Raw genomic sequence first — 27,541 nt, forward strand, 5'->3', positions numbered from 1 at the left:
GGGTCCCGTGGTGATGGAGGATCCCTTCCCCTTTGGTCTTACGGCCTGGCTATTGAGCGGCAGCGTCTGAGGAAGAAGGGCTTCTCAGACAAGGTCATCGCCACTATGCTGAGAGCGAGGAAGCGCTCTACTTCTACTGCTTACGCCAGGGTTTGGCGTACCTTTGCAGCGTGGTGTGAAGCAGGCTCATTTTCTCCATTCACTGCTCCAATTTCTTCAGTGTTGGCATTCCTGCAAGAAGGTCTGGAGAAGGGCCTGTCGCTCAGTTCCCTTAAAGTCCAGGTAGCGGCCCTGGCTTGCTTCAGGGGCCGCCTGAAGGGTGCTTCCCTGGCTTCGCAGCCAGATGTGGTGCGTTTTCTCAAGGGAGTTAATCACCTGCGCCCTCCTCTGCACTCGGTGGTGCCTGCGTGGAATCTCAATCTGGTGCTAAGAGCATTACAGAAGCCGCCTTTTGAACCCTTGTCGAGGGCATCTCTGAAAGACCTGACGTTGAAAGCAGTCTTTTTGGTGGCTATCACTTCAGCCAGAAGAGTTTCCGAGCTCCAGGCGCTCTCATGTCGAGAGCCTTTTCTGCAGTTCACTGAGGCAGGAGTGGCTATTCGCACAGTGCCTTCCTTCCTGCCCAAGATTGTTTCTCGCTTCCATGTGAATCAGCAGCTCTGTCTCCCTTCCTTTCGTAGGGAGGACTACCCAGAGGAATACTCTGCTCTTAAATATCTGGATGTGAGACGAGTCATCATCAGATACTTGGAAGTGACCAATGATTTCCGGAAATCGGATCATCTGTTTGTCCTGTTTGCAGGTCCTCGTAAGGGTCTGCAGGCTGCTAAGCCTACAGTGGCAAGATGGGTCAAGGAAGCCATTGCAGCGGCTTATGTGGCCGCAGGGAAGGTGCCGCCTATCCAGCTGAAGGCTCACTCCACTAGAGCTCAGGCGGCCTCGATGGCAGAGGCAGGGTCCGTCTCCTTGGAAGAGATATGCAAGGCGGCAACTTGGGCATCGGCTCATACATTCTCCAAGCATTACCGCTTGACTGTGGCGGCACGGGCGGAGGCCCGGTTTGGAGCTTCAGTGTTGAGGTCAGGGATTTCAATGTCCCGCCCTGGGTGAGTACTGCTTCGGTACATCCCACCAGTCTATGGATTGATCAGCATGATGATATGGAAGGTAAAATTATGTATCATACCTGATAATTTTCTTTCCATTAATCATAGCTGATCAATCCATAGCCCCTCCCAGATATCTGTACTGTTTATATTCTGGTTGAATTTTAGGTTCAAGTTTAGTCTTCAGTTACTTCAGGAGGACTTCGTGTTCAAGTTTTTTCACTTGGATTCTTCAAGAGTTGAGACGAGTTTGTGTTACAGTGAGCTGCTGCATTCCTCTCCCCTCCGTTTTACGGGGCTGGATTGAGACTTAAATTCTGCCGGCACTCCCTCCCGCTTCGTGCGGCTGTAGGGCAGCTTTGTACCCCTCCCGCTTCGGCGGTGTTAGGGTCAGTCAGCTCCTCCCGCGGTTGCGGTTGCAGGATAAGCCAGATCCCCCCGCATCGGCGGGGTGGTGTCCCTCCCCCGCTCCGCGGGGATGAGCTGGACGGATTCCCCTCCCCCACTTGTGTGGGGATGAGCTGGGTTACTTCCCCTCCCCCGTTTCGGCGGTGGTGAGCTGGGCAGAGTGTCCCTTTGTGGGTGTAATTCTCTAAGTGCTGAGTCCTGCGGATGGAGCTTTGATATCGACATACTGAGGAGTTTCCGGCAGCACATGACCACATATAGGGAGGCAAAAGTTTGCTCTCTATCTCCACCTGCTGGTAGATGGACACAACCCACCAGTCTATGGATTGATCAGCTATGATTAATGGAAAGAAAATTATCAGGTATGATACATAATTTTACCTTGCACTGGTTGTTCAGTTACCATCTTAGCTTTGTCAAAAGAAATACTGTGGAGGCTCAGGGCTACACAGGACTATATACAGTGATCTCTCAGTAAGTTCTCAGTCTTCCTGTCTGCTGGTAGGAGGGCATATACCTACTCATTGGGAATGGTCTGGAGCAACTAAAGGAAAGATAATTTAGCAGGTAAGCCCTAATTTCTTCTTCATTATTGTCCATGCCAGACCAGCCCAGATGAGTGGGCTATATTCCCCACCAGCAGAAGGAGCAAAAAAAAAAAAAGTTCAGATCTAACTTCTCTCATTAGGGGCTGATCGTGCCTTCAGCTCCTTAGTATTTCTCTGGCTCCAGCAGATGGTACAGACATGTGGTTTTGTACAGCAACTACTCATAGAGTGAGTTGGTTAGTCTCAGGAAAACTGTAGGCCCAGACTTCTGTTGGAAGACAGAGTCCAGGGAATTCTGCAGGCAAGTCCTTCTTATTTTCCCCCCCACTTAGGAATAGAGTAGAGAGCTAGGACTGGTAGAAGGTGGTCCACAGAGCCCAAAAGTGCTAAACTTGGTGGTTCCAACTTCCTCTCCCTGTCCCCCTTCTGATCCTTGTGGGGGTTGTGGTTGCAGTGCCTACTGTGGTCCTCCACTCTTGGGAAGGGGCCAGCTGTTTTTTTAAAGTCTTTTATTTTTTTGTTTTGAAGAGGGTGAAGGAAAAAAAAAGACAAAAATAAGTCTTAGTGCAGCTTATCCCCAGACTGCTTCCTGGTGTATGGTGCTGTCAGATTGGGGCTCGCTCAGGGGATTTAATATGATCGCATCCCCCCCCCCCCCCCCTTTTTTTTCTCTTCACTTGTTTCCACTATTTCTGGAAGGTGGGGGGAGGTGACATACTGCAGGTAGGTCATGGCAGTTTAGTATGCATTTTGGCCTGGCTCACTACAGCATCCTGAACCTTCTCCAAGGTAATAGTGGTGATAGCAGCTGTTCTCTGCAAGGAGGGGATACGGGTCCACCCCCGCTTTTAATAAAAGAAAATCTTTCAGAAAATGGAAAAAGGAATCGACTGAAAATAATAAGAAACAGCATAAGGAATGTCAAGTCAAATGCAAATCGCTGATAAGGAAGGCAAAGAGAGACTTTGAAAAGAAGACTGCGTTGGAGGCAAAAACACATAGTAAAAAGTTTTTTAGGTATATTAAAAGCAAGAAGCCGGCAAAAGAATCTGTTGGACCGCTAGATGACCGAGGGGTAAAAAGGGCACTCGGGGAAGACAAGGCCACAGTGGAGAGATTAAATGAATTCTTTGCTTCGGTCTTCACCGAGGAAGAATTATTCCCCCTCGTTGGCTCCTGAACCAGCTGCTCCATAAAGCAGTCCTTGATTCCATCAAGGAATTTTAGCTCTCTAGCTAGCATGCACTGATGTTACATTTATCCAGTCAATATCGGGGTAATTGAAATTGTCCATTATTATCGTGTTCCCTAGTTTTGTTAGCCTCCCTGATTTCTGTTAACATTTCTACATCTGTCTCTTCATCCCGGCCAGGTGGACAGTAATACAGTCCTATCACTATCCTTTTCCCCTTTACACATGAAATTTCAATCCATAGGGAATCCAAGATGTGTTTTGTGTCCTGTACAATTTTCAGTCTATTCTATTCAAGGCCCTCTTAACTTACAGTGCTACCCCCTCCACAAATTCGATCAACCCTATCACTGCGATATAATTTGTATCCTGGTATGACAGTGTCACACTGGTTGTCCTTCCACCAGGTCTCAGAAATGCCTATTATATCTATTTTTTTTTTATTTAGTACAATATATTTTAACTCTCCCATTTTATTTCTTAGGCTTCTAGCATTCACATATTGACATTTCAATCTGTTTGTTCCTATTTACATCTTGCTCAGCAGTTGACATTGATAATGTACAATCTTGAAAATCTGTCTACTTTATATTTAAAGACACCTGGTCTACTATTTATTGCAACCTTGCTATCGGGTTGTCCTATCTTCTCTGTTTTGGTGATATCTTTGAAAGATACCTTATTCCGAACCATGCGCCTTTGAGCGATTGTCGGCCTTTCCCCAGTTTCTAGTTTAAAAGCTGCTCTATCTCCTTTTTAAATGCCGATGCCAAGATCCTGGTCACACTTATCCTTTTGGAATAGGCTCCCCCTTCCACAGAATGTTACTTAGTTCCTAACAAATCTAAAACCCTCCTCTCTGCACCATCATTTCATCCACGCATTGAGACTCCAGAGCTCTGCCTGTCTCTTGGGCCCTGCATGTTGAACAGGGAGCATTTCTGAAAATGCTACCCTGGAGGATCTGGATTTCAGTTTTTACATAGGAGTCTAAATTTGGCTTTCAGAACCTCCCTCCCACATTTTCCTATGTCATTATTACCTACATGTACCAAGACAGCCGGCTCCTCCCCAGCACTATCTAAAATCCTATCTAGGTGACGCGTGAGGTCAGTTACTTTCGCACCAGGCATGCAAGTCACCAGGCAATCCTCGTGTCCACCAGCCACCCAGCTATCTACATGCCTAATAATTGAATCACCAACTACAACAGCTGTCCTAACCCTTTCCTTCTGGACAGAAGCTCTTGGAGACGCATCCTCGGTACGAGTGGACATTGCATCCCCTGGTGGGCTAGTCCTGGCTACAGGATGATTTACAACTTCACCAGGGTGATGCTCTATTTACTTCATGGTACTCAAGTAAAGAGCATAGCATAAAAATATCTATACTGGGTCAGACCAATGGTCCATCTAGCCAAGTATCCTTCTTCCAACAGTGGCCAATCCAGGTCGCAAGTACCTGGCAGAAACTCAATTAGTAGAAACATTCCATTCTACCAATCCCGAAGCAAGCAGTGGCTTCCTCCATGTCATCTCAATAGCAGACTATGGACACATCCTCCAGAAACTTGTCTAAACCTTTTTTAAACCCAGATATGCTAACTGCTGTTACCACATCCTCAGGCAATGAGTTCCAGAGCTTAACTGTTCTTTGAGTGAAAAATATTTCCTGTTTTAAAAGTATTTCCATATAATTTCATTGAGTGCTCCCTGGTCTTTGTACTTTTTGAAAGAGTGAAAAATTGATTCACTTTTGGCTTTTATAGACCTCAATCATATCTCCCCTCAGCCGTCTCGTTTCCAAGCTGAAGAGCCCTAAGCTGGTTGGTGACTCCTAAAGTGGAACCTTCCATCACGTAGCTATAATTCAGGTTCCTCTTTCCCACATGCATCATTTTGCACTTGCTCACAGGTAATAGAAGTGCAGATTTGGGATTACCTCCAGGTGCATGAACCTATGGTGGTAGTGACACAAGATGTGGGCCAGGGCCCTTATGCATCTCCTTCAGGAAGCAGTTCTTTCTTGATGGGCACGGCAGACATGAGAGTTGGATGTGAAGCAAGGAATGGTGACTTTACAGCCCTGACTTGGAATGAGACATGAGTTTGGAATCTTGAGTGGATAAATGCCACTGTCAAGGGCTGGGGGGCTCGCATTGCCTGAGTCAGGTTGCCCAGGGCCTCTGGTCTGAGGAGGCGGCAGAGTGATCAATAAACTGGTTAGATACTAGAACTATATGATTTGGCCCTATATAACTACATAAGTATTGCCATACTGGGACAGACTGAAGGTCCATCAAGCCCATCATCCAGGGCACAAGTACCTGGCAAGATCCCAAAAAAGTACAATACATTTTTTTTTGTTTTGTTACATTTGTACCCCGCGCTTTCCCACTCATGGCAGGCTTACATATACAGGTACAGGTACATATTTGTACCTGGGGCAATGGAGGGTTAAGTGACTTGCCCAGAGTCTATATGCTGCTTATCCTAGATATAGCCTTCCGACCATTGATCCAAGGCAGGGTGGTACAACTACTGTCCAATAATATGATAGCAGTGGCTTACTTTAAATCAGCAGAGCAGTGCAAGGAGGAGTGGGGTGGAGGCAGTGAATTGGATGGTAAGAGTGGAGAGTCACTTTTTTGGATCTGTTCATAGCACATATGGCCGGCATATAGAAAGTGTATTTTTTTGAGCATAAATCTTCTGGACTCGGGAGTGGTCTCAGAATCGGGGGGTCAGCCAGTGATGGATTTGATGGCTTGAGCAACCAGTGTGAAGGTACCCAGGTTTTTTAATTGAAAGAAATTGATGCCTTGGTTCAACTATGGCATCTGGGTTGCTGTATGTGTTTCCGGCCTGGCTGTTGCCGGGCCGGATCATCCAACATAGAGGACACGGAGGCCTAGTGGTGGTGTTAGCCCTGTACTGGCCGAGGAGGCTCTACTATGGGGATCTGATCCAGCTCACTTGGAGGCCCCAGTGAAATTTTTGATGGTGGAAGGCAATGTTCCCTCTAAAGACTGAGTTAACATGCGCAAAAATTTTCTTCACAAGCAAAGGACTGAGTTGACCTGAAAGAGAAAATTTTCCATTACATTACCTTGTGAGCACTTCTTACAGATACATACACAGACATGCACACACACACAAACACAGGGAGGTTGGAAATGAACTGTACTCTGCATGCTTTCCATACTTGTACACCTGTACATTATAACTACTCTGAATTTTACTCAGATACTGGATGTTTAGTACAGGTTAAAAGGGAACACTGCTCTCCCTGTATGAGCACCACAAAAAAAAGGAGGGGGGCACTTTTTAACACAGCAGGGAAGAACCCCTTCACTGTCTTCCATCTGCCTCCCTCAGTACCTCTGTTACTGATGATGATATACACACTGTATGCACTCCAGGGAATTATGTACCAAAAAATCAAAATAATGCATGGCAAAATGATACAACATATTGAACAGAATAGTATTTACAGTATTCTGGAAATATATGCAGGTACTTTAATACTTGGCTTTGTCAGCCCTAGTTCCTCAGTCCAGCATCTTCAGTTGGCCACATGAACAGTAATGTTCAGTACTGTAACAGAAATTATGAGGTTACTGCAACCATAAAATAATTTACCTATCAAATGTTTGTAGGAGTGTCGGGAACAATGCTAATTTGGTTTGAAAATATTTTATGCTTAAATCTTTTTATTAGCAGAAATATAACAACAATTCAGTAAGGTATACAAATGCAATAATTCCTACCAGTAACTAAGATCACTAAACAGTTTTAATTTTTCTCCCCCTCCCTCCCCCCCGCTACCCAGCTTACATCCCTTGTCAATTCTATATGTAGTGTTCTGATAGCCTATCCTCTGATAAGAGGATAGGTTTTTCTAACTGCTTCTGGTCCTGTAGCATTCTAACTTTGTGAAAAGGTTCTGCCAGTCCTAGGCAAAAACAAAAACTTAGTCTCCCAACTGGTTATAAATTTGCATTTTACATTGATGAAACTGCTGTAATTATTGGGAATATTTAGATTTATTTACTAAAGGAAAGTTATATTCAAGTGGAATTTGAGAGTTAAATCAACTGAAAATTGTTTGATCAGTCTGTATCAGTTCTAGTCATACCTAGAGAACTTTTTTTGATACAGCACTTGGCTGACTCACTGGGATTTATAATCCCACCCACCCCAGGGTTTTCCAGACTGGATGGACCATACAGGTCTTTCTCTGCCTTCATCTACTATGTTACTTTGTTAAGGGACATTCGGAAAGATCATTTAGTTGGAATCCTGGTTGTGTACGTCAAGGGTCTCCACTTTCTCCATCTCTATTCAGTGTTTATCTCAGTTCTTTGGGCAGTTTTTTTTTCTGAGGAAAGAATTAGTTCTATAATATGCTGATTTTTCTTCTTTGCCCTTTAATGGAGACTTTGGATAGTACAATGGGCCATGTTTACTAAGGCGCGCTAGCATTTTTAGCATGCTAAAAATTGGTGTGCGCTAACACTAGAGACACCCATATATTCCCTATGGGTGTGTCTAGTGTTAGCGCACACTAATTTTTAGTGTGCGTTAAAAAAGCGCACCTATACCATGGCTTATAAACAGGGCTCTGTATGTCTTATATTGACATCTGGGCAACTAGACATTTTCTATGTTTGAATAAATAAAAGCCTTAAGTTACTTTGGCTTGGTGACAATGTTGCAAATAGTTCTGTTTTGACTTTACGGTGACATTTTTGAAAATTGAGGGCTTTTCTAAAGTATTAGGAGTCATTTTAGATTCCACTCTTTCATTTGAAAAGCAGCTCAGTGCTTTGAGTAAGACTTTTTTGTTAAAGCTCAAACAGCTGCAAGCGATTAGATCTTATTTGCAGAAAGAAGACTTTAGAACCTTAGCGCAGGCTGTTCTTCTTCCTCACTACTACTACTACCACTTATCATTTCTATAGCGCTACTAGACACGCAGAGCTGTACAATGGACATGAATAAACAGTCCCTGCTCGACAGGGCTTACAATCTAATTAGGACAGACAAGACAAATAAGGGAATTATTAATGTGGGAATGATAAAACATGGGTACTGAACAAGTGAGTAAGGGTTAGGAGTTAAAAGCAGCATCAAAATGGTGTGCTTTTAACCTAGATTTGAAGACTGCGAGAGAGAGAACTTGACGTACTGGTTCAGGAAGTCTCTTCCAGGCATATGGTGCAGCAAGATGAAAGAACGGAGTCTGGAGTTAGTAGTGGATTATTATCCTCAGCTATTGTAATTTGCTATATTCGGATCAAATGTAAACTGAAAAATCGTTTGCAGTTATTACAGAATATGGCAGCCAGATTAATTTCTGGCCTGCGTCAGTTTGCTAGTGTTTCACCTATTGTAAAAGAGTTACATTGGCTGTCAATTGAACGCGTATTAGATTCAAAATGATATATCTGATTTTTCAAAGCAATTTTTGGGGCAAATGCGGACTGGTTGGTGGATATGTTAGAGAACCCTTCTAGGAGAAACCTTTGTTATTATCGGACCTTAACATTAGGCTATCCTGCAATGAAAAATATCAGATTGAAATCAATAATAGAAAAATCATTTCCTTTTCAGGGGACACGTCAGAATGCATTACCTATGAATATGAAAATACAATCTTCTTATATGCTGTTCAGGAAGATGTTAGGCTTACTTATACGAGTGTTAGTTTTGGGCCTGTATTAGCGAGTTTCCTCAGCAACCCTCCAGACCGGTCAAGACGCTTGGGTTATGCATGCCTACCAGCAGAGGGAGACTGAGAAAACTAACTTCAAACTGAGTACATATAACCTGTGCTAGCCCTCTATCTCCAGTATTTTCTCAGTCTCAGCAGAGGGTAGACATGCAGCTGTGCAGCTTGTCCGGTCTGGCAGGATTTAGGTCCATTTTGTGAGACTAGTTTATTTTCAGTTGTTTCTAAGGAGAAGTTGGTGAAAGATCAGTTGATCCCTGTGCCTGGAACTCTGTGGTGTGCAAGGGGTTGGTAGGTCCGGTGGGGCCTACCATTGTCCCCTCTGGGGTGTCACACCCGGGTGGCCGGGTCCCTCCCCCGACTGGCTCTCCCGTTTTGGGCAGCTTTGTGCCTCGGCTGCAGTGTTAATCCTGCAGCCTTGAGTGCCATTCAGATTATAGCAGCAGGGCTCAAATAAAGTTAAAAAAAAAAAAAAAAAACACCTCGTGTGGAGAGCTGCAGCAGCTGCACTCCGGGGTTTCCGGAGTTGTTCAGCCGGTCTGGGAGAGCTGGGCCAGTGATTCAGCGCCGGTGAGTGTTATTTCTTGATTTTTACTTCGCCGGTAGTAATCAGCTGTTTAAGAGGCGCGAGTATGTCGGGGAAGTTTCTTCGTTGCCGGCTGTGCGCGCGTCGGGGTGTTGAAGCGGCTGGCGGTCCCTGCCGCTTTTGTGGAGAGCCCAAGGCCTCATCTCCCGCGCCTCCGGTGTTAGCAGCGGAGATTCCTTCTGCGGGAGCGCAGGAGGGTGGTGCGGCTCAGTTTGGTTCTTCAACGGCGGTCCCGATTTTGGCGGGAACCGCCGCCATCTTGGATTCGGGTCTTTTGGGTGCTGAGACGGTCGTGGGACCGCAGCCTTTCCCGATTTCGAGTCCCGCTGGGGGGGAAGCCTCGGGCAGCATGGGGTTCCCTCCAGAGTTTGTTTGGAGTTTGTTTCAGGCTTGGAAGGCGGGCCCATCGGGTGCGGAGTCCCTTAGTCCAAGGTTGGGGGGGGCTACCGCTAAAAGACCGCGAGTGGAGTGCTCTGAAGATGTAGAGGTCTTTTCTCCTCCAGACTCGGAGGGTGATTTTAGCCCCCTGGAAGAGGAAGAGGGGTCGGTGGCAGGGCAGGATGGGGACCTGTCTTTGCCGGGGGAGGACCCCTCGGTGGTTAGAATTTTTCACAGGGATGAATTGTCGGAACTCATTGAGCAGGTGTCTGCCACTTTAAGGTTTGATTCTGCGGCAGCTCCCATTGGGGATGGGAAGCAGGTGGATCCTTTGGTTAAGGGGATCAGGCGGGTCTCTCGCTCCTTTCCTATGAATGCGGACTTGAGAGATATGATCTCGCAGGAGTGGCAGTCGCCGGAGGCTCAGTGTAAGGTAGCTCGGGCTATGGCCAAGCTCTATCCCCTTCCTCAGGAGGACAGAGAGTCTCTCAGGCCTCCGACGGTGGATGCCGTGGTTACGGCAGTGACTAAGGCTACTGCTATTCCAGTGGATGGGGGGGCCGCGTTGCGGGACCCTCAGGATAGGAAATTGGAGACCTTCCTAAAGCGGAGTTTTGATCTGTCTGCCTTGGCGCTGCAAGCGTCTGTTTGTGGAGGTCTGGTGGCGCGGGCTTGTTTTCGTTGGGCGGAGAGGCTCCTGGATGGCCCGCAGGCTGATAGGGCTTCTCTGGTTCAAGATCTGGCCAAGTTGGAGATGGGGTCGTCGTTCTTGGCGGATGCACTGTACGATTTGTTGAGGGCATCGGCTAAGAACATGACTTTTGCCGTGGCGGCTCGGCGGGCCCTGTGGTTGCGGGGCTGGGTGGCTGATGCCGCTTCCAAGACTAAACTTTGTTCCCTCCCCTTTAGAGGCTCTTTGCTTTTCGGGGAGGAATTGGATAAATTGGTGAAGGGTCTTGGTGATGCTAAGGCGCCTCGGCTTCCTGAGCTTCGTCCCAAGGTGTCTAAGGGGGCAGCAGGACGGGGGCGTTTTCAGGAGGCTCGGCGGTATCGACCCGGTAGGTCTTCTGGGGGGACTAGGGGTCGGTTTTTCCAGAGAACCCAGTCCTTTCGAGGTGGCCGTCGCGGGGGGCGAGGCTCCTCTTCGGGAGCGTCCGGTACGTCCCGTGTGTCTCAATGATGGTTTGGGGACCCAGCCTCTGGTTCGCGTGGGGGCTCGCTTACGCTTGTTTTACCAGAGGTGGGTCCATATCACGTCAGACCAGTGGGTACTGCAGATAGTGCGAGATGGGTACGCCCTAGAATTCGACAGTCCCCTCTCCGACTTCTTTCTCGTGTCTCCCTGTCATTCAAGAGGCAAGGCGAGAGCAATAAGGGACACTCTGTCGCGTCTCATCGGTTTAGGGGCGGTGGTACCGGTCCCCAGGTTAGAAAGAGGTACGGGCTGTTACTCCATTTATTTCGTGGTGCCCAAGAAGGAAGAAGGTGCCTTCCGGCCCATTTTAGACCTCAAAAAGGTCAATGCGGCCCTAAAGGTTCCCTCCTTTCGGATGGAGACTTTGCGCTCAGTGATTGTAGCGGTGCAAGAAGGAGAGTTTCTGACGTCTCTGGACCTGACAGAGGCTTACTTACACATTCCCATCCTAGAGGCGCACCAGCGTTTTCTTCGCTTTGTGGTCTTAGGGAGGCATTTTCAGTTTTGTGCACTACCTTTCGGTCTGGCGACTGCGCCTCGCACCTTCTCCAAGGTGATGGTTGTGGTGGCGGCGGCGCTGCGCTTGCAGGGCATTTTGGTGCATCCATATCTGGACGACTGGTTGATTCGGGCCAAATCAAGGTCAGAGAGCGAGGAGGCCACCGGCCGTGTGGTGACCTTCTTGCAGTCGCTCGGTTGGGTGGTCAATCTGGCAAAGTGTCACCTGGTGCCTTCCCAGTCTCTGGAGTATCTGGGAGTTCGCTTCGACACGAAGAAGGGCCGGGTGTTTTTGACAGCTCCTCGCATCTCCAAGCTGCAGGGACAGATCAGGCGGCTCCGAGCACAGAGAGCGCCTTCGGCTCGGGCGTATCTTCAGGTGTTGGGTCTGATGGCAGCAACAATAGAGGTGGTTCCTTGGGCCAGGGCCCATATGAGAGAGTTACAGAGAGCCTTGTTGTCTCGTTGGTCCCCTCAGTCTCAGGACCTGGAGGAGAGGTTCCCTCTGTCGGGGGTTGCCCTTCGCAGCCTTCGCTGGTGGCTACACTCTCCGAATCTGGTGAAAGGAATGCCGCTGGACTCTCCCACTTGGACGGTTCTGACCACGGATGCGAGTCTCTCGGGCTGGGGAGCGCATTGCCTGGGGCAGGTAGCTCAAGGACTTTGGACGGTGGAGGAAGCATCGTGGTCCATCAATCGCCTGGAGACTCGAGCAATTCGGTTGGCTCTTCGGTCCTTTCACAGCCTGATAGAAGGCAAGGCAGTCAGGGTTCTTTCCGACAATGCCACGGCCGTCGCTTATGTAAATCGGCAGGGGGGAACGAAGAGCCAAGCGTTAGCTGTGGAGGCGGCGGAGTTAATGTTGTGGGCAGAAGCTCATCTGCAGAGCATCTCGGCGGGCCACGTGGCAGGGGTGGACAACGTGAGCGCGGATTTCCTAAGCAGACACACGTTAGACCCCGGAGAGTGGTCCCTCCATCCCTCAGTGTTCAATCGACTGGTGTTGGCATGGGGGCGGCCGGTGCTGGATCTCATGGCATCGGCCGACAACGCTCAGGCCCCTCGCTTCTTCAGTCGTCGAAGAGATCCTCGGGCCGAGGGCATCGACGCGTTAGTGCTCCCGTGGCCGACTCAGCAGTTGCTTTATGTATTTCCGCCATGGCCGCTGGTGGGCCGCGTGGTGCAGCGGATCGGGCACCATGCAGGTCTAGTGGTTCTGATTGCGCCCAATTGGCCTCGACGTCCGTGGTACGGAGACCTGGTTCGGTTATTGGTGCAGGATCCCATTCCGTTGGGCTCCAGGGTGAGATTGGTTCAGGGGCCGATCGAGATGGCCGACCCTGCTCCATTCTCGCTTACGGCCTGGCTCTTGAGAGGCTCAGATTAAGGAAGAAAGGTTTTTCAGCCAGGGTAATTGATACCATGCTGCGTTCTCGTAAGAGGTCTACTTCTTTGGCTTATGTGCGGGTGTGGCGCATTTTTGAGAACTGGTGTCAAGAGCGGCAGTATGTTCCTCTACGGGTTTCCATCGCGGAAGTTTTGGAGTTCCTGCAGGACGGTCTGGACAGGGGGCTCTCGCTCTCTTCCCTGAAAGTGCAGGTTTCAGCGTTGTCTTGTTTCCGTGGAAAGATTCAGGGGATTTCCTTGGCGGCTTCGCCGGACGTGGGGCGGTTCTTGAAAGCTGTCAAGTTGCTTCGTCCACCTCGTCGGCCGACGGTTCCGCCTTGGGATTTGAATTTGGTGTTGGAGGCTCTGGTGGGTCCTCCGTTTGAACCGTTGGCGTCCATCTCGTGTAAAGATCTTACGTTAAAGACAGTGTTTCTGGTGGCCATTGCTTCGGCGCGTAGAATTTCGGAGCTACAGGCTTTGTCTTGTAGAGAGCCTTTTCTCTCCTTGGCTAAGGAGAAAGTGACTTTGCGGACAGTTCCTTCGTTTGTTCCTAAGGTGGTATCCTCCTTTCATGTTAATCAGGTGATTTCGTTACCAGTGTTGGGGGATAGGTCGGGTGATCTCTCTCAACGCCGTTTGGCTAAGTTAGATGTTCGACGCATTTTGCGGTCGTATTTGAGCAGAACGCAGGACTTCCGAGCGTCGGATCGTTTGTTCATTTTGTATGGAGGTCCCAGAAAGGGGGAAGCGGCTTCCAAGGCCACTTTGGCTAGATGGTTAAAGGAGACTATTGCCTCGGCGTATTTGTTGAAACGTCGGGCAGTTCCCTCGGTACTGAAGGCACACTCTACTCGGGGGGTAGCCGCCTCTTGGGCGGAAAGTAGTTTTATTCCCCCTCAGGACATTTGTAAGGCGGCGGTGTGGTCGTCCATTCATTCTTTTGTAAAGCATTATAGAATTGATGTGCAGGCAAAAGAGGATGCTCGGTTTGGAGCGGCTGTGTTGTCTTCTGCTTTTCGTGGGTCCCACCCTTAATGTGTCTACTGCTTTGGTACTTCCCAAGCGTCTTGACCGGTCTGGAGGGTTGCTGAGGAAGGTGAAATTAGGCCTTACCTGCTAATTTTCTTTCCTCTAGACCCTCCAGACCGGTCAAGAGCCCACCCTGGTTCGTATCAGAAGTAATTCAGCAAAAGTAATTTTCAGCCGGGTCAGTTATCAGAAGTATTTTGAGCCGTGTTCTGCTATGTCTGTTCATTTGATATTCAGTATGGTCGGAGACATTTTCTTTGACTCTAATGTTCTGCAGAGTGGGACGCCTGAGCGTTTCATCTGTTTAAGCACACTGTTGGTGTTTACCTATTAGTTTTCCAGGTACAGGGGTTTTATTAGTTTCGGAGTTACTGTTACAGGGATGTGTTTCTCTGCTTTGCTAACTGTATACTGGAGATAGAGGGCTAGCACAGGTTATATGTACTCAGTTTGAAGTTAGTTTTCTCAGTCTCCCTCTGCTGGTAGGCATGCATAACCCAAGCGTCTTGACCGGTCTGGAGGGTCTAGAGGAAAGAAAATTAGCAGGTAAGGCCTAATTTCACCTTTTTGTTTTTGTAAATTTTTCTCCTTACTGTTAGAATTTCTCTTTTGTGAACAACTGTGAATCCTGTTAGGAACAGCGGTCGCTATATAAGACACAGATAGAATAGGTTGCCAGATGGTCACCTGGCTTCAGCTCTGCTAGCCTTTAGTTTGCTGCTGTTACCAAACATTAGGTATTAGTTGCACCTAATGGTTAGAGTAGCAAGCTGAAAACCAGGGAAGCCAGGGTTCAGATCCCACTCATGCTCCTTGAGATCTTGGACCAATCATTTAATCCTCCATTGCCTCAGATGCAAAACTTAAATTGTAAGTCCTCCAGGACCAGGAAAATACCTACTGTACCAACTTTCCTTGAGCTATTACTGAGAAAGGTGTGGTATAAGTCCAATACCAGGCATACAGTGAAGAAATACAAAACACTACATACGTCACTCAGGACCTACAGAGCAAATCCAACATACCATAATAGCAGTAACTTCCACAAGTCACACAAGGACCTACCTTGGAAAAGACAGCACTACAGTGGGTTCTAGAACATCAGTACACCGATTGGAAACTAAACCAGCCAGATTAGTTCAGGTTGCAGTCAGTGCTAACAGAAAACTTTATATTTTGCAAAGTACAGGGGAACATACATTGTTTTCTCCTTCTCTGGTGTTGCGCTGTAAGCAGCATCTGACATCTTGGGGGTTCTGTTTAATTTTTATTTCTATTTTTAGTTTGTGGTTACTTATTCTACGCAGTGTGAGGGTCTGTGTTCTGCATGTATGAAAAAGACATGTTTTCTGTTTGCACTGACTGGACTGACTGCAACCTGAACTAATCTGGCTGGTTTAGTTTCCAATCGGTGTACTGATGTTCTAGAACCCACTGTAGTGCTGTCTTTTCCAAGGTAGGTCCTTGTGTGGCATATCTTTGAGGGATGGTATGTGGAGAGACTGGTAATGCTGTTGAAGGCCTCTATAGGAGAAATTCTGGAGTTTCTGTAGGATGATGTGGATAGGGAGTTGTCCTTGGCTGCCTCAAGATACAGGTTGCATTGGCAGATTTAATTCAAGGCCTCATCTGGATAGCATTAGGTTTTTGAGAGGTATAAGGCTAATTAGGGGCCCCTTGTCATTGCCTAGTTCCACCTTAGGATTTGAATCTTGGGTTGGCCTTTATCCAGTTGCTCTTTGAGCCCTTGAATATCACGTTAAAAGATGTTGCATTGAAAACAGTGTTTCTTGTGCCTGTTTGCTCAATATGACAGATTTCGTAGTTACAGGCTGTATCATTCAGAGAGCCCTTGGTGCTCTCTAGAGAAAAGTTGGTACTGCACCCCATCCCTTAAGGAGTGGAGGAGTAGCCTAATGGTTAGTGTAGTGAGCTGAGATCCTGGGGAACTAGGTTCGATTCCCACTGCAGTTGCTTGTGACCCTGGGAAGTCACTTAACCCTCCATTGCCCCAGGTACAAAGAACACCTTAGATTGTGAGCCCACTAGGGACAGAAAAAGTGCCTGCATGTAATGTGTACGGCGCTTTGTACATCTAGTAGCGCTATAGAAATGATAGTCCCTTCTTTTATCCTGAATGTGATTTTGGCCTTTCATGTTAACCAGAGCATATTGCTTCCAGTCTTGGGAGACGCAGGAAGGGACGTGAAGCAGCAATACCTTCTTCAGCAGGATGTCAGAAACGTGTTGTGCCTGGAGTTGGCAGAGACGGGACTAGAGAGGGCATTGAAAGGAGGAGGGGGAAAGGGGTGTATAACGCGACTATAATAAGGCACTGTTGCTCTTGGCCTCACCACAAGGATGCTATACAGATAGAGGGGAAAACGCCCTAAACAAAAATTTCTCGACAGAATGGTGGGCAACCAGTCTTAGGTTTTTATTGAAAGCTTCAATCACCCAGCCGATGGTGGAAAATGGATATAAGATCCTATATTGGTGGTGGTATACACCAGAAAAGCTCCATAAGATTTATACAAATGTTTCAGGAGAATGTTGGAGAGAGTGTGGGGGAAGAGGGACATTCATGCATATTTGGTGGGAATGCCCTAAGGTGCAAATGTATTGGGAAAAGATAGTGGAAGTGGTCAATGACTTGGGAAAGGGAGGATATGCACGACAGGTAGAATATTGCTTACTCCATGCACGACTTAAAGAGATTAGGGTACGGGAACATAAATTAGCGATTCAAATTTTTGCGGCGGCTAAAATGCAACTGGCCCGCGCATGGAAAAAAGCAGAGATGCCCTCTATGCAAAGAGTAGGATATAAAGTTAAACATATCTATCAGATGTCTAAACTGACTGCGATGAAGAAAGGTCTGATTCCAGTGTTCCAGAAAACCTGGGAGCCATATAAATGAAAAAGGGAGCAAATATGGTGCCATCAGGGGAGGGGATAGAAACAGTAGAGGGGGAAGTAAGAGGGGATGTGTGAACATTGGAGATGTCAAGTTTTTGTGTTGTGTATTATATTGAGCAAAAAGTTCTCTATTTGGTCCTCTGCTTTGGTATAGAAATAACTGACTAGCTCTGAACTGCACAGGACAGTTAACAGTATCACTTGGAAGTTATACATTTAAGGCATTTTTTCTTTTTCAGTATTTCAAATTGTACAGTCATACTACTTACGCCCATGATGAGAGCTAAATAAAGGAATACATTCTTTAATAGCACATTTTGTGGGCTACCTTTTTGTGCACGAAATCAAGCTGAATGTATGAACGTTTACTGCCGTTTACACTGTTGCTTAGATTTTCCTATTGCTGCAGTGTCTGTGTCTTTTGTGCTTTGAATACTCATGCAGTTTTTTGCCCATGCGGAAGACGGTTCTGTATCTTCTGCTCATACTGTGAGTAATGCTTCGACACCTCTTTCCCTTTACAGGAAAATCTGGTGACAGGTCGCAAGGCAGATGTCATCAAGGCAGCTCACCTGTGTGTCGAGGCGGCTCTACGCTTGGTGAAGCCAGGAAACCAGGTAAGAGGAAGTCTTCACTAAATTTTAAGTAGCAAACAAATATCTTTCATGTTGGACTGTGACACTGCTGAGCAGCATGGCAGTGAAGTTCATCCCCGCTAGTCTGTGCCAATCTCAAATGCCACCAGTAGTCAGTCTCCCTCTCTCTCCCTTGGCTGACCACTTTCTCTCTCTCCCATCATGCTCTTCTGTAATATTTAAAATTAAAAAAAAAACCCACCTCCCATGCCTGCTGCTTGGACCCATGCATCTTGACCTTTCTCTCACCCTCCTGGCATACTCCCTCTCTCCTGCCCACATCTCCTCTTTCTCTCCCCTCCTGGCACACACTCTGTATATCTCTGTTATTGATTTGGATTTACCCCATGCCTTTTTCAGTTGTATCTCAAGGCGCGTTACATTCAGGAACAGTATGTATTCCCTGTCCATTGAGGACTCACAATCTAAGCTTGTACCTGAGGCAGTGGAGGATTCAGTGACTTGCCTGAGGTCAGAAGGAGTGGGATTAAGCCAGGTTTCTCTGGTTCTTAGCCTGTTGCTCTAACCATTAGGCTACTTGTCCCCTTCTGGCACTTCTTCATTCCTCCATTCGTGAATCTCTCTGCCTCTGCAAATTTTGACACATTCTCACTTTCCTCCCTACCACTCCCCAGGTACTGTTGTGCTCGCTCTCTCCACGGGCTCCCCATTTTCACTCTCCCAACCCCAGCATTAGCTACTGCTTGCGTCAGCCTCCTCCAGTCTTTGGGCTGTCTCTGGTACACTCCTACCCCAGCCTTTAGTTTCCTCTTTTCTGTTTCCTCCTGCCCCCAACAAGGCTGCTGACTGACCTGGTCTGGTCTGTTGTCTGCTGTTCACACAGATGTTCTGCACTGTTGTGTTGTTGGGCTGGCAGCAGTCAGTAGGGAGGGTAGACTGCAAGCACATGGACTCTCAATTGGTATAGGAGCACCGGAACATCTTTTTGGTTTGTATGGTTCCTCCAACCAATCTCTATTCCTGCCCCCAAGTTGTCTAATTGCTGACACTGTGTTGGGGGAAAACTCCTGTAGCCCACCCCATTCAGCTGCCTCTGAATTGCTATGTGCGTCTGCTACAATGGAAGCAGTAAATGGTCAGTTGCACACTTGATCATGTTGGGATCAGGCTGCACTGGGGCCTAATGGAAGTAATGGCTGAAGTTGGAATCAGCCGCTACCAATTTGGAAAAGGCAGTCATGAATAGTGGAGGTAGATGGTAGGCTGAACTCATGGCAGAGTAAATTCAGGGTCACAGCTTGACAAGGTCCATCCAGACCGGTTGGGAGAGGGAGTCTGAAGTGGGCATAGCGTGGAGGAGGGAGTCTGAAGCGGGCATAGCGCTGGAAAGAGGTATGTTTGTTATGCTTTTTGCAGCACCACCGCAGGCCACAGCGGAGAACAAGGAAGGATGAACAAGTGGCTGCTGCAGGGTTAGCGTTCAGGTGCAAATCAAATGGCAGCAGCCGCACATACTGACATGCAATCGGCTTGTGGCAAATGCATGTGCAGAGTAGAGTTGAATGTGAGATGAGTTTGAGCATGCACAGGCTATTCAGAGGATACATCCTGCAAGAGAAAAAATATATAGGTCAACCTTTGGGGCCACCATTGGCTTGTGGGCCTTACAGGACAGAGACATAAACTGTTCACTGGGAAAATATGCAGGTGGATACAATTTTGTACAGAGGAATTCTGATGTTGTGCTGTTCATGTTTCTGCTTTGTAGTGCCTCCTTTGTACTTGTTTCTGACCATCCCTTCTTAACCCCCTTATGTCCTTCTCTTCCTCCCCAGCCCATCTCTGCCACTGCTGGCACATCATGCAGTGTCGTTCTCTAAAAGAAGCAGGATTTGCACTGCCATTGTCATTTTGGTACACAGAAGCGCCCTAGGATGGGAGGTTAAAATTATGATTTGCTATTTTTTGTATCCACAGAACACACAAGTAACCGAAGCCTGGAACAAGATAGCTCAATCCTTTAACTGCACACCCATAGAAGGTACAAGCTATGGGCTTTTTCTTGTTGGGGGAGAGGGGGGAGGGCAGTCCTTTAATTCACTTGCAGCTTATCAAACTTCACAGTTGAACCCACAGGCAGGCTGTTCACTACTTTGCTGCTGTTAAGTATCCTGGTAAATATTTCCATACTCTTACTCTGAATTTGTTTTTTCTTAAAATTCTTAAAGGGGCTTCTGTCACTCTTCTGTCTGGTCCTCTGGAAGCTGGCATGTTCAGAACAGTATTACAAATTTACATTTCATATTCACATTTCCTTCATTCAATCCATGGCCTGTATTGGTCTGATGTAACGTTCACAGCAGTCTAGTGCCATATGTGGTTTGTGACTTTTTGCAAGTCATGACTGGTTGAAGGAGCTCAGAGCAGCAATTTCATGCATTATCAGAATTTCTGCTCAGTTATATGATGTCTGAAACTTGACCAGTGCAGAATGCATGCACTGTTCTTTAATTTCTGCTTTGTAATTGTAACTTTTTTTCCATCCACCATAGACTATTCTGCATGTAGGAGTAAAGGCAGCTCTCCTGGAAACTGTAGTTCTGGGGTCCAAGCTTGGAGAAGCAAACAGATTTATTCCAGAGCTTGAATTGCAGGGGACATAATATATATCTTTTGTCTCTTTCTCCACCAGCCTTTTTGGTGCCTTTTAAAAAGCTGGCTGCAAGCCATTTTGTCCTAGATGCAGATCAGGAAAGCAGGTGGAAAGCTAGAGAAAGGGATATTGGAGGAGGGGGGGAGAGAAAAAAGTAGACACAATGATGTATAGAAGTTGGCTGTTGGGTTTGGAAAGTGTAAAGGGTGATGGTAGGGGGGTTATTATACTTGCTCATTGTTACTGTTTTCTATTTGTGATTTATAAACAGTTGCACAGAATATTGTTCCATTTTAATAAAAATATTTAAATATAAAATCATAAGTGTTTGAAGCTTTTGCAGATGAGGACAGAGCCTGCGGGGACAAAGATGGGACCTGCGAGGATGGGGACAAACTTTTTCTGGGTGTCATTCTCTAATGGGGAGTTGAGATACCATCATAAGTGTCAGATTTGGGCTGGCTTGGGAGAGAGACTTGGTAATGCTGGGCAGTTGGTGCTGTGGGGTCTGTGGTGGCCAGTCCAACTGACTGCTGCTGACCCAGTTGTGACAGGGTCTCTTCTAGCAGCACAGCAATCGTGGCTTTGAAGTGCCACTGTTACCAGCGCCTTCAAAGCAGCAGGGGCCAGAGAGGGAGGCCCAATCTTGTCGTCCAGTTTAGCCACTGAGGCTTCTTTGGCAAACGCAGTGTCCATATTGTGGTCAGACTGCATGACTTCTACCCAGTGTGAGGTGTATCAGGCCCAGCATGATTTAGAGGAGCCTTCTCCCTGGCCCACAGGGGCCTTGCTGCAGAATGGGTCCTCGGATTTTACAGACTGCCTGCAAAAGGCTCTAGCAGGGCTGCAAAGATCAGCCCTGTGAATGACAGGCAATGAGCCCAGGGAATGTCTCTGCAGAGGTCCTGTGTTCCTTCCCAGGAGAGAAAATGGCTGTCCAGGTAGCCCAGGGTGGCCATTGAGTCAGTGGACACAGATTGGGTCCCAGTTGTGACTTCCATTTTGGAGCAGGACAGGAAGGACATGGAGAGTAAGTTCCCGGGTAGTAGTTCCCCAGAGTCAGAGGAACTATCATAGGAAGAGGGATATGAATCCTCTATTAATCAGATTAGTTTTTTGTCAGGTGTTGTCCTCTCCGATTACTCAGGTGGTCTCGGCACCACAGATGGCTGAAGTAGCATATGGGGAACCAATATTAAAGGGTCTGTGCAGGCCATCTAGATCCTTTCCATGCCACAAAACATGCTCACAGATTTTCTCAGCTGGCAGATTCTGGACCTGGAGGAATGGGAGCAGAGTCCCTCTGCTTTCCAGTTGGTGCAATGATGGGGAGTACCATGCACAGTAACGCTCAGACACCAGAGAGAGGGGGGGGGGGGGGGCTGACACCAGAGACAGGGAGGGGGGTATATCTGTCACACACACACACTCTCTCTCTCACAGTCAATGTCTTTCTCTCACACACACTGTCTCTCACACACTGTCTCACACTGTATCACATTCACTCTCTGTGTCACACAGTCACTCACACACACTATTGGTCTCAATCACTCAGTCTCACAGAGAGTCTGTGTCTCACACACTCTCTCTCGCACACACTGTATCTGTGTGAAACACACACTCTGTCTCTCTCACTGTCTCACATACACACTTGCACACACTCTCATTCTCACACACACACTCTCTCTCTCACAGACACACTCGCACCCAGACTCTCTCTCTCTCTCTCTCTCTCTCTCACACACACACACACTCGCACATTCACTCTCTTTCTCACACACAGTCACTCTCACATACAATCTCTCAAACATACACACTCCGAGGAAAACCTTGCTAGCGCCCGTTTCATTTGTGTCAGAAACGGGCCTTTTTTACTAGTGTTTCCCTAAAATGCAGTTCCTTTTCATCAGCTTATGGAAAATTTATGATCTGGGAGTAAAGGGATTGTACGTGCAACACTGGTCTTTAGGTTAGACTATTGCAATTTGTTGTATTAAGGTCTTCTTAGGAAGTCTATGAAGAGACTCCAGTTGGTCAAAAATGCAACTATAATTACTGAAGAGGGCGAAATGACGTGACCATATTCCCTGTTTTGGCTGAGATGCACCTATTGTCCGACGCAAATCTACAAATCCTTACAAGATATGGGACCAAACTAACTTTTGCTGACATTAATACCTTATGTACCAAGTCAAGTTTTCCGGTCCCAATATTCTTGCAAAGTTAGAATTACCAAATTTGATGGTACTTGGTTTAATGGGTTTACATCAGATACTAAGTTCTAAGTCAAGGCCAGTGTCGGACAGACTTCTGCAATCTGTCCCAAAAATGGCAAAAACAGAATGTGACCAGGTATGTGTATCTTATGAAAAATCTGTTTTATTAACAAAACATTAAACTTCTAATAAAGTTATTGGACATCATTTCAAAAGTGTTACAACTAATTACTGTTAAGATATCTTTCATGCTAAAACCAAGTTCAGCACGTTTTGCTCATTCCCTCCCCCAACAACTGTTCTAACCCCCCTCAATCATGTATCTCCACTTTCTTCAAGTATGTGTATTTTATATCTGTCATATCGTGTGCTGTGTATCTCAGTGGGGGCGGGGAAGACACATTAAGGCTGAAATAGAGTAAAATATTTAGTTAACCATATGGTTGGATTGTTGGTTTATTGATTTAATTATGAATTGATAATGAATGTCTGTTCTTCAGCCATAATAAGCCTTGTTGGGCAGACTGGATGGGCAATGCAAGTTTTATCTGCCATTATTTACTATGTTCCGTAGTGGGCCACAAGTAAGATCTAGGTTTGTGGAGTTTTTGCACAGCTTTATACAAAGGATGATAAATTGAGGGGACTGACCAATATTTGCAAGAAGTGAATCTGCCCAATTTTTCAGCATACCAGAGGTCCTTGATGTGGAGATTGAGTTGGGACGTCAGGGATTAAAAACCAGCCTGGGAAGAAACCCCAGGTCTGGATGGGTTAACTGCTGAATTTTTTAAAAGCCTTTAGGGTTAACCTGATTCTTTATATGGTATGGAGACATGAATTGCAGTTATTCCAAAGGAAGAAAAGAGGTTGTAGTGCCAGTCTTACCTCTCATCCCATTATTAAATGTATTGTCCAAATTCTGGCCAGTAGGTTTCAGGGAGTCCTTGCTGAATTGATAAATCCTGATCAGGTAGGATTTGTTCATTGGAAATAGTCAATAATGTGTACCATACATTGCACCTGATTCAGTTGGCTAAGGAGAAAAAGCAGCTAGAGTGTACGCTAGCAGTAGATGTGGAGAAATCTTTTGATTGCATCTACTGAGATTTTCTGCATGTTGTGCTGGACACTGGGGAAGGGGCCTGGGGTCTAGTTGCAGATAGGTCTGTTCGTCTGTCCAATTTAGATTGTAAGCTCTGTTGAGCAGGGACTGTCTTTTCATGTTAATTTGTACAGCGCTGCGTAAGTCTAGTAGCACTATAGAAATGTTTAATAGTAGTAGTATATACTAAGCCCTTAGCCTGTGTCAGAATTAATGGCGGTAACTCTTCATTGTTTCCACTGGATAGAAGTACAAGTCTTTTGCTCTCATGTTGGAGCCTCTGGCGCAGGCCACAATGGCTTATCCAAATGTTGGGAGAATTGAGGTGCTAAATGGTGAGCATAAGAATGCTCTTTTTTTGCAGATGTCTTGCTAACTTTACCATTTCCATTAACTACTATTCACACCTTAGTGCAAGAATTACTGGATATGTGTAAAATGGAAGCTCAAAATCTTAATCTCTCTCAGAACCAAATAATGCAGCTGAAAGAGAATTCCCCTTCAAAGTGAATAAAAAATGGTACCTGTTACCCTAGGAGTTACCCTGATACACTCACAAAGTTACCCTATGTGAATCTGATTACCTAAAGCTTTTTGGTCAAATTTGTAAGGACCTGGAGTCATGGTCTCGGCTAACAATTTCTTGGTTTGGCAGGATTGCCACCATTGGAATGAATGTATTACCACGTTTGCTATATGCTTTCCAGGTCCTTCCAGTGGCTGTACCTAAAAAGATTCTAGCAAGTCTGCAGACTCACCTGGCTGCTTTTATTTGGCAACATAAGGCGCCGAGGATTGTGCGGAAAGTGATGTGCTGAGGTAGGGATAGAGGAAGATTTGGAATACCAGACTTGTAAAAATATTTGGCTTCCTAGCTCAGGGCAGCTGTGGAATTGGAGTTAAAATTACATCGTGAGGATTGGGCTTGGGACAGACACATTTAGCAGGTCTTTTGTGTATTCCCAAGTATAAAAGGGTTTATTGGTTATGGATATGCCCAGTAACAGATCATGCAGTGCATTGCTGGGACACTCTTTGGGGGTTCAGTGGATGAAATTTCCCAGCTTAGTCCAGTTCACCACAATGCCTAATTTCCCCCAGGAATAGATTCAGTGGTCTTTAAGCAGTGGGAGCACAAGGCTTTAGGGCAATTAGGGTCAGTTTTAGATGATGGCTAAATTAACTTTCCACGCCCTTCAAAGGGAATGTCTGCTCCTTATAGCCTATTACTCATAAAAACATAAGACTAGCCATACTGGGTCAGACCAGTTGTCCATGTAGCCCAATATCTTGCTTCCAACAGTGGCCATATTTACAATTAAAGTCCTGTGGTAAAGGATAGACTGACTTGGGAGGAAGCAAATTTATAGTGTTGTGCATATGATTACAAACACCATGAAAAGGCTGATTAAGATTGTACTGGAGGAACAGGGATCCAAATAAAAAGGAGCATAGACAACTTTGGAAGCAGGTGTTAAACTGTAATTACACAAGGAAGCAGATGGAAGTTGCTCGTAGTTCTTCAGGATCTGTTCACATACAGAAGAACAACTTTAAAATTTTTAGTTATATATTGATAGTATGACTGGAGGAGAGCTGATTAAGGCATAGGCAAACTAGGCACATGCCTCAAGTTTAAGGGAACGCTGTCAGATGTGCTCAGGATGTAGGAGGCTAGAATTGCCAACTATCTGGGTTTTTTTCAGGATTCTAAAAAATTTATGTTACCTGTCTCAAAGCCAGAAGGCTGTGCTAAGTGTGTGGATTTTTTTTTTAGGGTTTAGCCCATGACAGCTCTCCAATACTCCCCTGTTCCATTGCAGAGGTTGTGGTAGAATCCAGCCAATGGGAAGGCTCTGATAGTCACAGGAAGGGAAGGGCTGTGGGGGATGCTGAGCTCAGCACAGCAGGGTCTTTGGAGAGAATCAGTGAGTATTCTTGGGGAGGGGAAGATATTGTTGCAAAGGAGGGGAAAGTGTGAAGGATCTGCTGAGGAAAAGAACAGGCAGCAAATGCCAGAATTTTAAATGATGGTGGGCAGACCTGGTGGGGGCACTGCCTGAATGAGCGCATGAGCAGCAGGACAGACAGCACTACAAAAGAGAGCTAGAAAAAGTGCATGTCATGTACTTGTGGATGTTCCTTTGTATCTGGTGAGCATAGACTCAGAAATGAAGCTGCCCTTTGAAAATCTGGGCTAGAATGGAAAAGTTCCCTGGTACAAATGTACCTTTACACATACTAAATGAAGGGAAGTTTTCAGCCCAGGGAATTTATCTTGTTTACTATTAAATTACTCAGGCAAATTTCTTTGAACACTATCCTAATGCTGCCTCCACTCTGCCTATATTCTTTCAGAAGCATTTCCTATGAGGAAAGGCTAAAGTGGCTAGTAGGGGCATAATCGAAAGAGAAGGGCGCCCATCTTTCGACACAAATCGGGAGATGGGCGTCCTTTTCTCAGGGTCACCCAAAATCGGCATAATCGAAAGCCGATTTTGGGCGTCCTCAACTTCAGTCCGTCGCGGGGATGACCAAAGTTCACGGGGGCGTGTCGGAGGCATAGCAAAGGCGGGACTGGGGCGTGCTTAAGAAATGGGCTTTTGGTTGACTTTACTTGGTCCATTTTTTTTTTCATGATCAAGCCTCAAACAATGTGCCCGAACTGACCAGATGACCACCGGAGGGAGTCGGGGATGACCTTCCCTGACTCCCCCAATGGTCACTAACCCCCCTGCCACCCTCAAAAAAACAACTTTAAAAATTTTTTTTGCCAGCCTCTATACCAGCATCAAATGTCATACTCGTGTCCATTGCAGCAGTATGTAGATCCCTGGAGCAGTTTTAGTGGGTGCAGTGCACCTCAGGCAGGCGGACCCAGGCCTATCCCCCCCCCCCCCCCTACCCTGTTGCACTTGTGATGGTAAATGTTGAGCCTCCAAAACCCACCACAAACCCACTGTACCCACATGTAGGTGCCCCCCTTCACCCATAAGGGCTATGATAGTGGTGTACAGTGTGGGGAGTGGGTTTGGGGGGGGGGGGTTGGTGGGCTCAGCACCCAAGGTAAGGGAGGTATGATGCACTTGGGACCAATTTGTGAAGTCCACTGCAGTGCCCCCTAGGGTGCCCGGTTGTTGTCCTGGCATGTCAGGGGGACCAGTGCACTACGAATGCTGGCTCCTTCCATTACCAAATCACTTGGATTTGGTCGTTTTTGAGATGGGCATCCTCTGTTTCCATTATGGGTGAAAACCGGGGACGACCATCTCTAAGTTCGCCCATCTCGACATTTAGGTCGACCATCTCTAAAAGCGACCTAAATGTTGAGATTTGGGCGTCCCTGACCGTATTATCGAAACGAAAGATTGCCGCCCATCTTGTTTCGATAATACGGGTTTCCCTGCCCCTTCGCGGTGCCGCCCTTAGAGATGGTCGTCCCCGTTCGATTATTCCCCTCTAGGGCTCTTCAGCTTGGAGAAAAGGCGGCTGAGAGGAGATATAGAGGTCTATAAAATACAGTGTGGCGTTGAATGGGTAGACGTGAAGCGTCTGTTTACGCTTTCCAAAAATACTGGGACTAGGGGGCATGCGATGAAGCTACAAAGTAGTAAATTTAAAATGAATCGGAGAAAATATTTCTTCACTTAACGTGTAATTAAACTTTGGAATTCGTTGCCAGAGAATGTGTTGAAGGCGGTTAGTTTAGCAGAGTTTAAAAAAGGTTTGGACGGCTTCCTAAAGGAAAAGTCCATAGACCATTATTAAATTGGACTTAGGGAAAATCCACTATTTCTGGGATAAGCAGTATAAAATGTTTTGTACTTTTTTGGGATCTTGCCAGGTATTTGTGACCTGGATTGGCCACTGTTGGAAACAGGATGCTGGGCTTGATGGAACTTTTGTCTGTCCCAGTATGGCAATACTTATGTAGTTATGTTAAAAAAAAAAAAAAAAGTGAAATATTTTATTTTGCTTTTTCCATTTGTG

The 27,541-nt window shown here is 46.5% G+C and overlaps 1 protein-coding gene across 1 annotated transcript in view; it reads left to right on the plus strand.

Annotated features, from left to right (window-relative positions):
• The window catches only part of PA2G4 (proliferation-associated 2G4), an 86,905-nt gene that overhangs the window by 34,968 nt on the left and 24,396 nt on the right, over positions 1 to 27,541 (plus strand). The window contains exons 5-6 of the mRNA XM_030196752.1: positions 17,506 to 17,598; positions 19,555 to 19,618. Of these exons, the coding sequence (XP_030052612.1) occupies positions 17,506 to 17,598; positions 19,555 to 19,618 (157 nt within the window). The remainder of the gene's footprint in view (positions 1 to 17,505; positions 17,599 to 19,554; positions 19,619 to 27,541) is intronic.

This window comes from Microcaecilia unicolor, chromosome 3 (assembly GCF_901765095.1).
Source record: "Microcaecilia unicolor chromosome 3, aMicUni1.1, whole genome shotgun sequence".
NCBI classification, from domain to species: domain Eukaryota; kingdom Metazoa; phylum Chordata; class Amphibia; order Gymnophiona; family Siphonopidae; genus Microcaecilia; species Microcaecilia unicolor.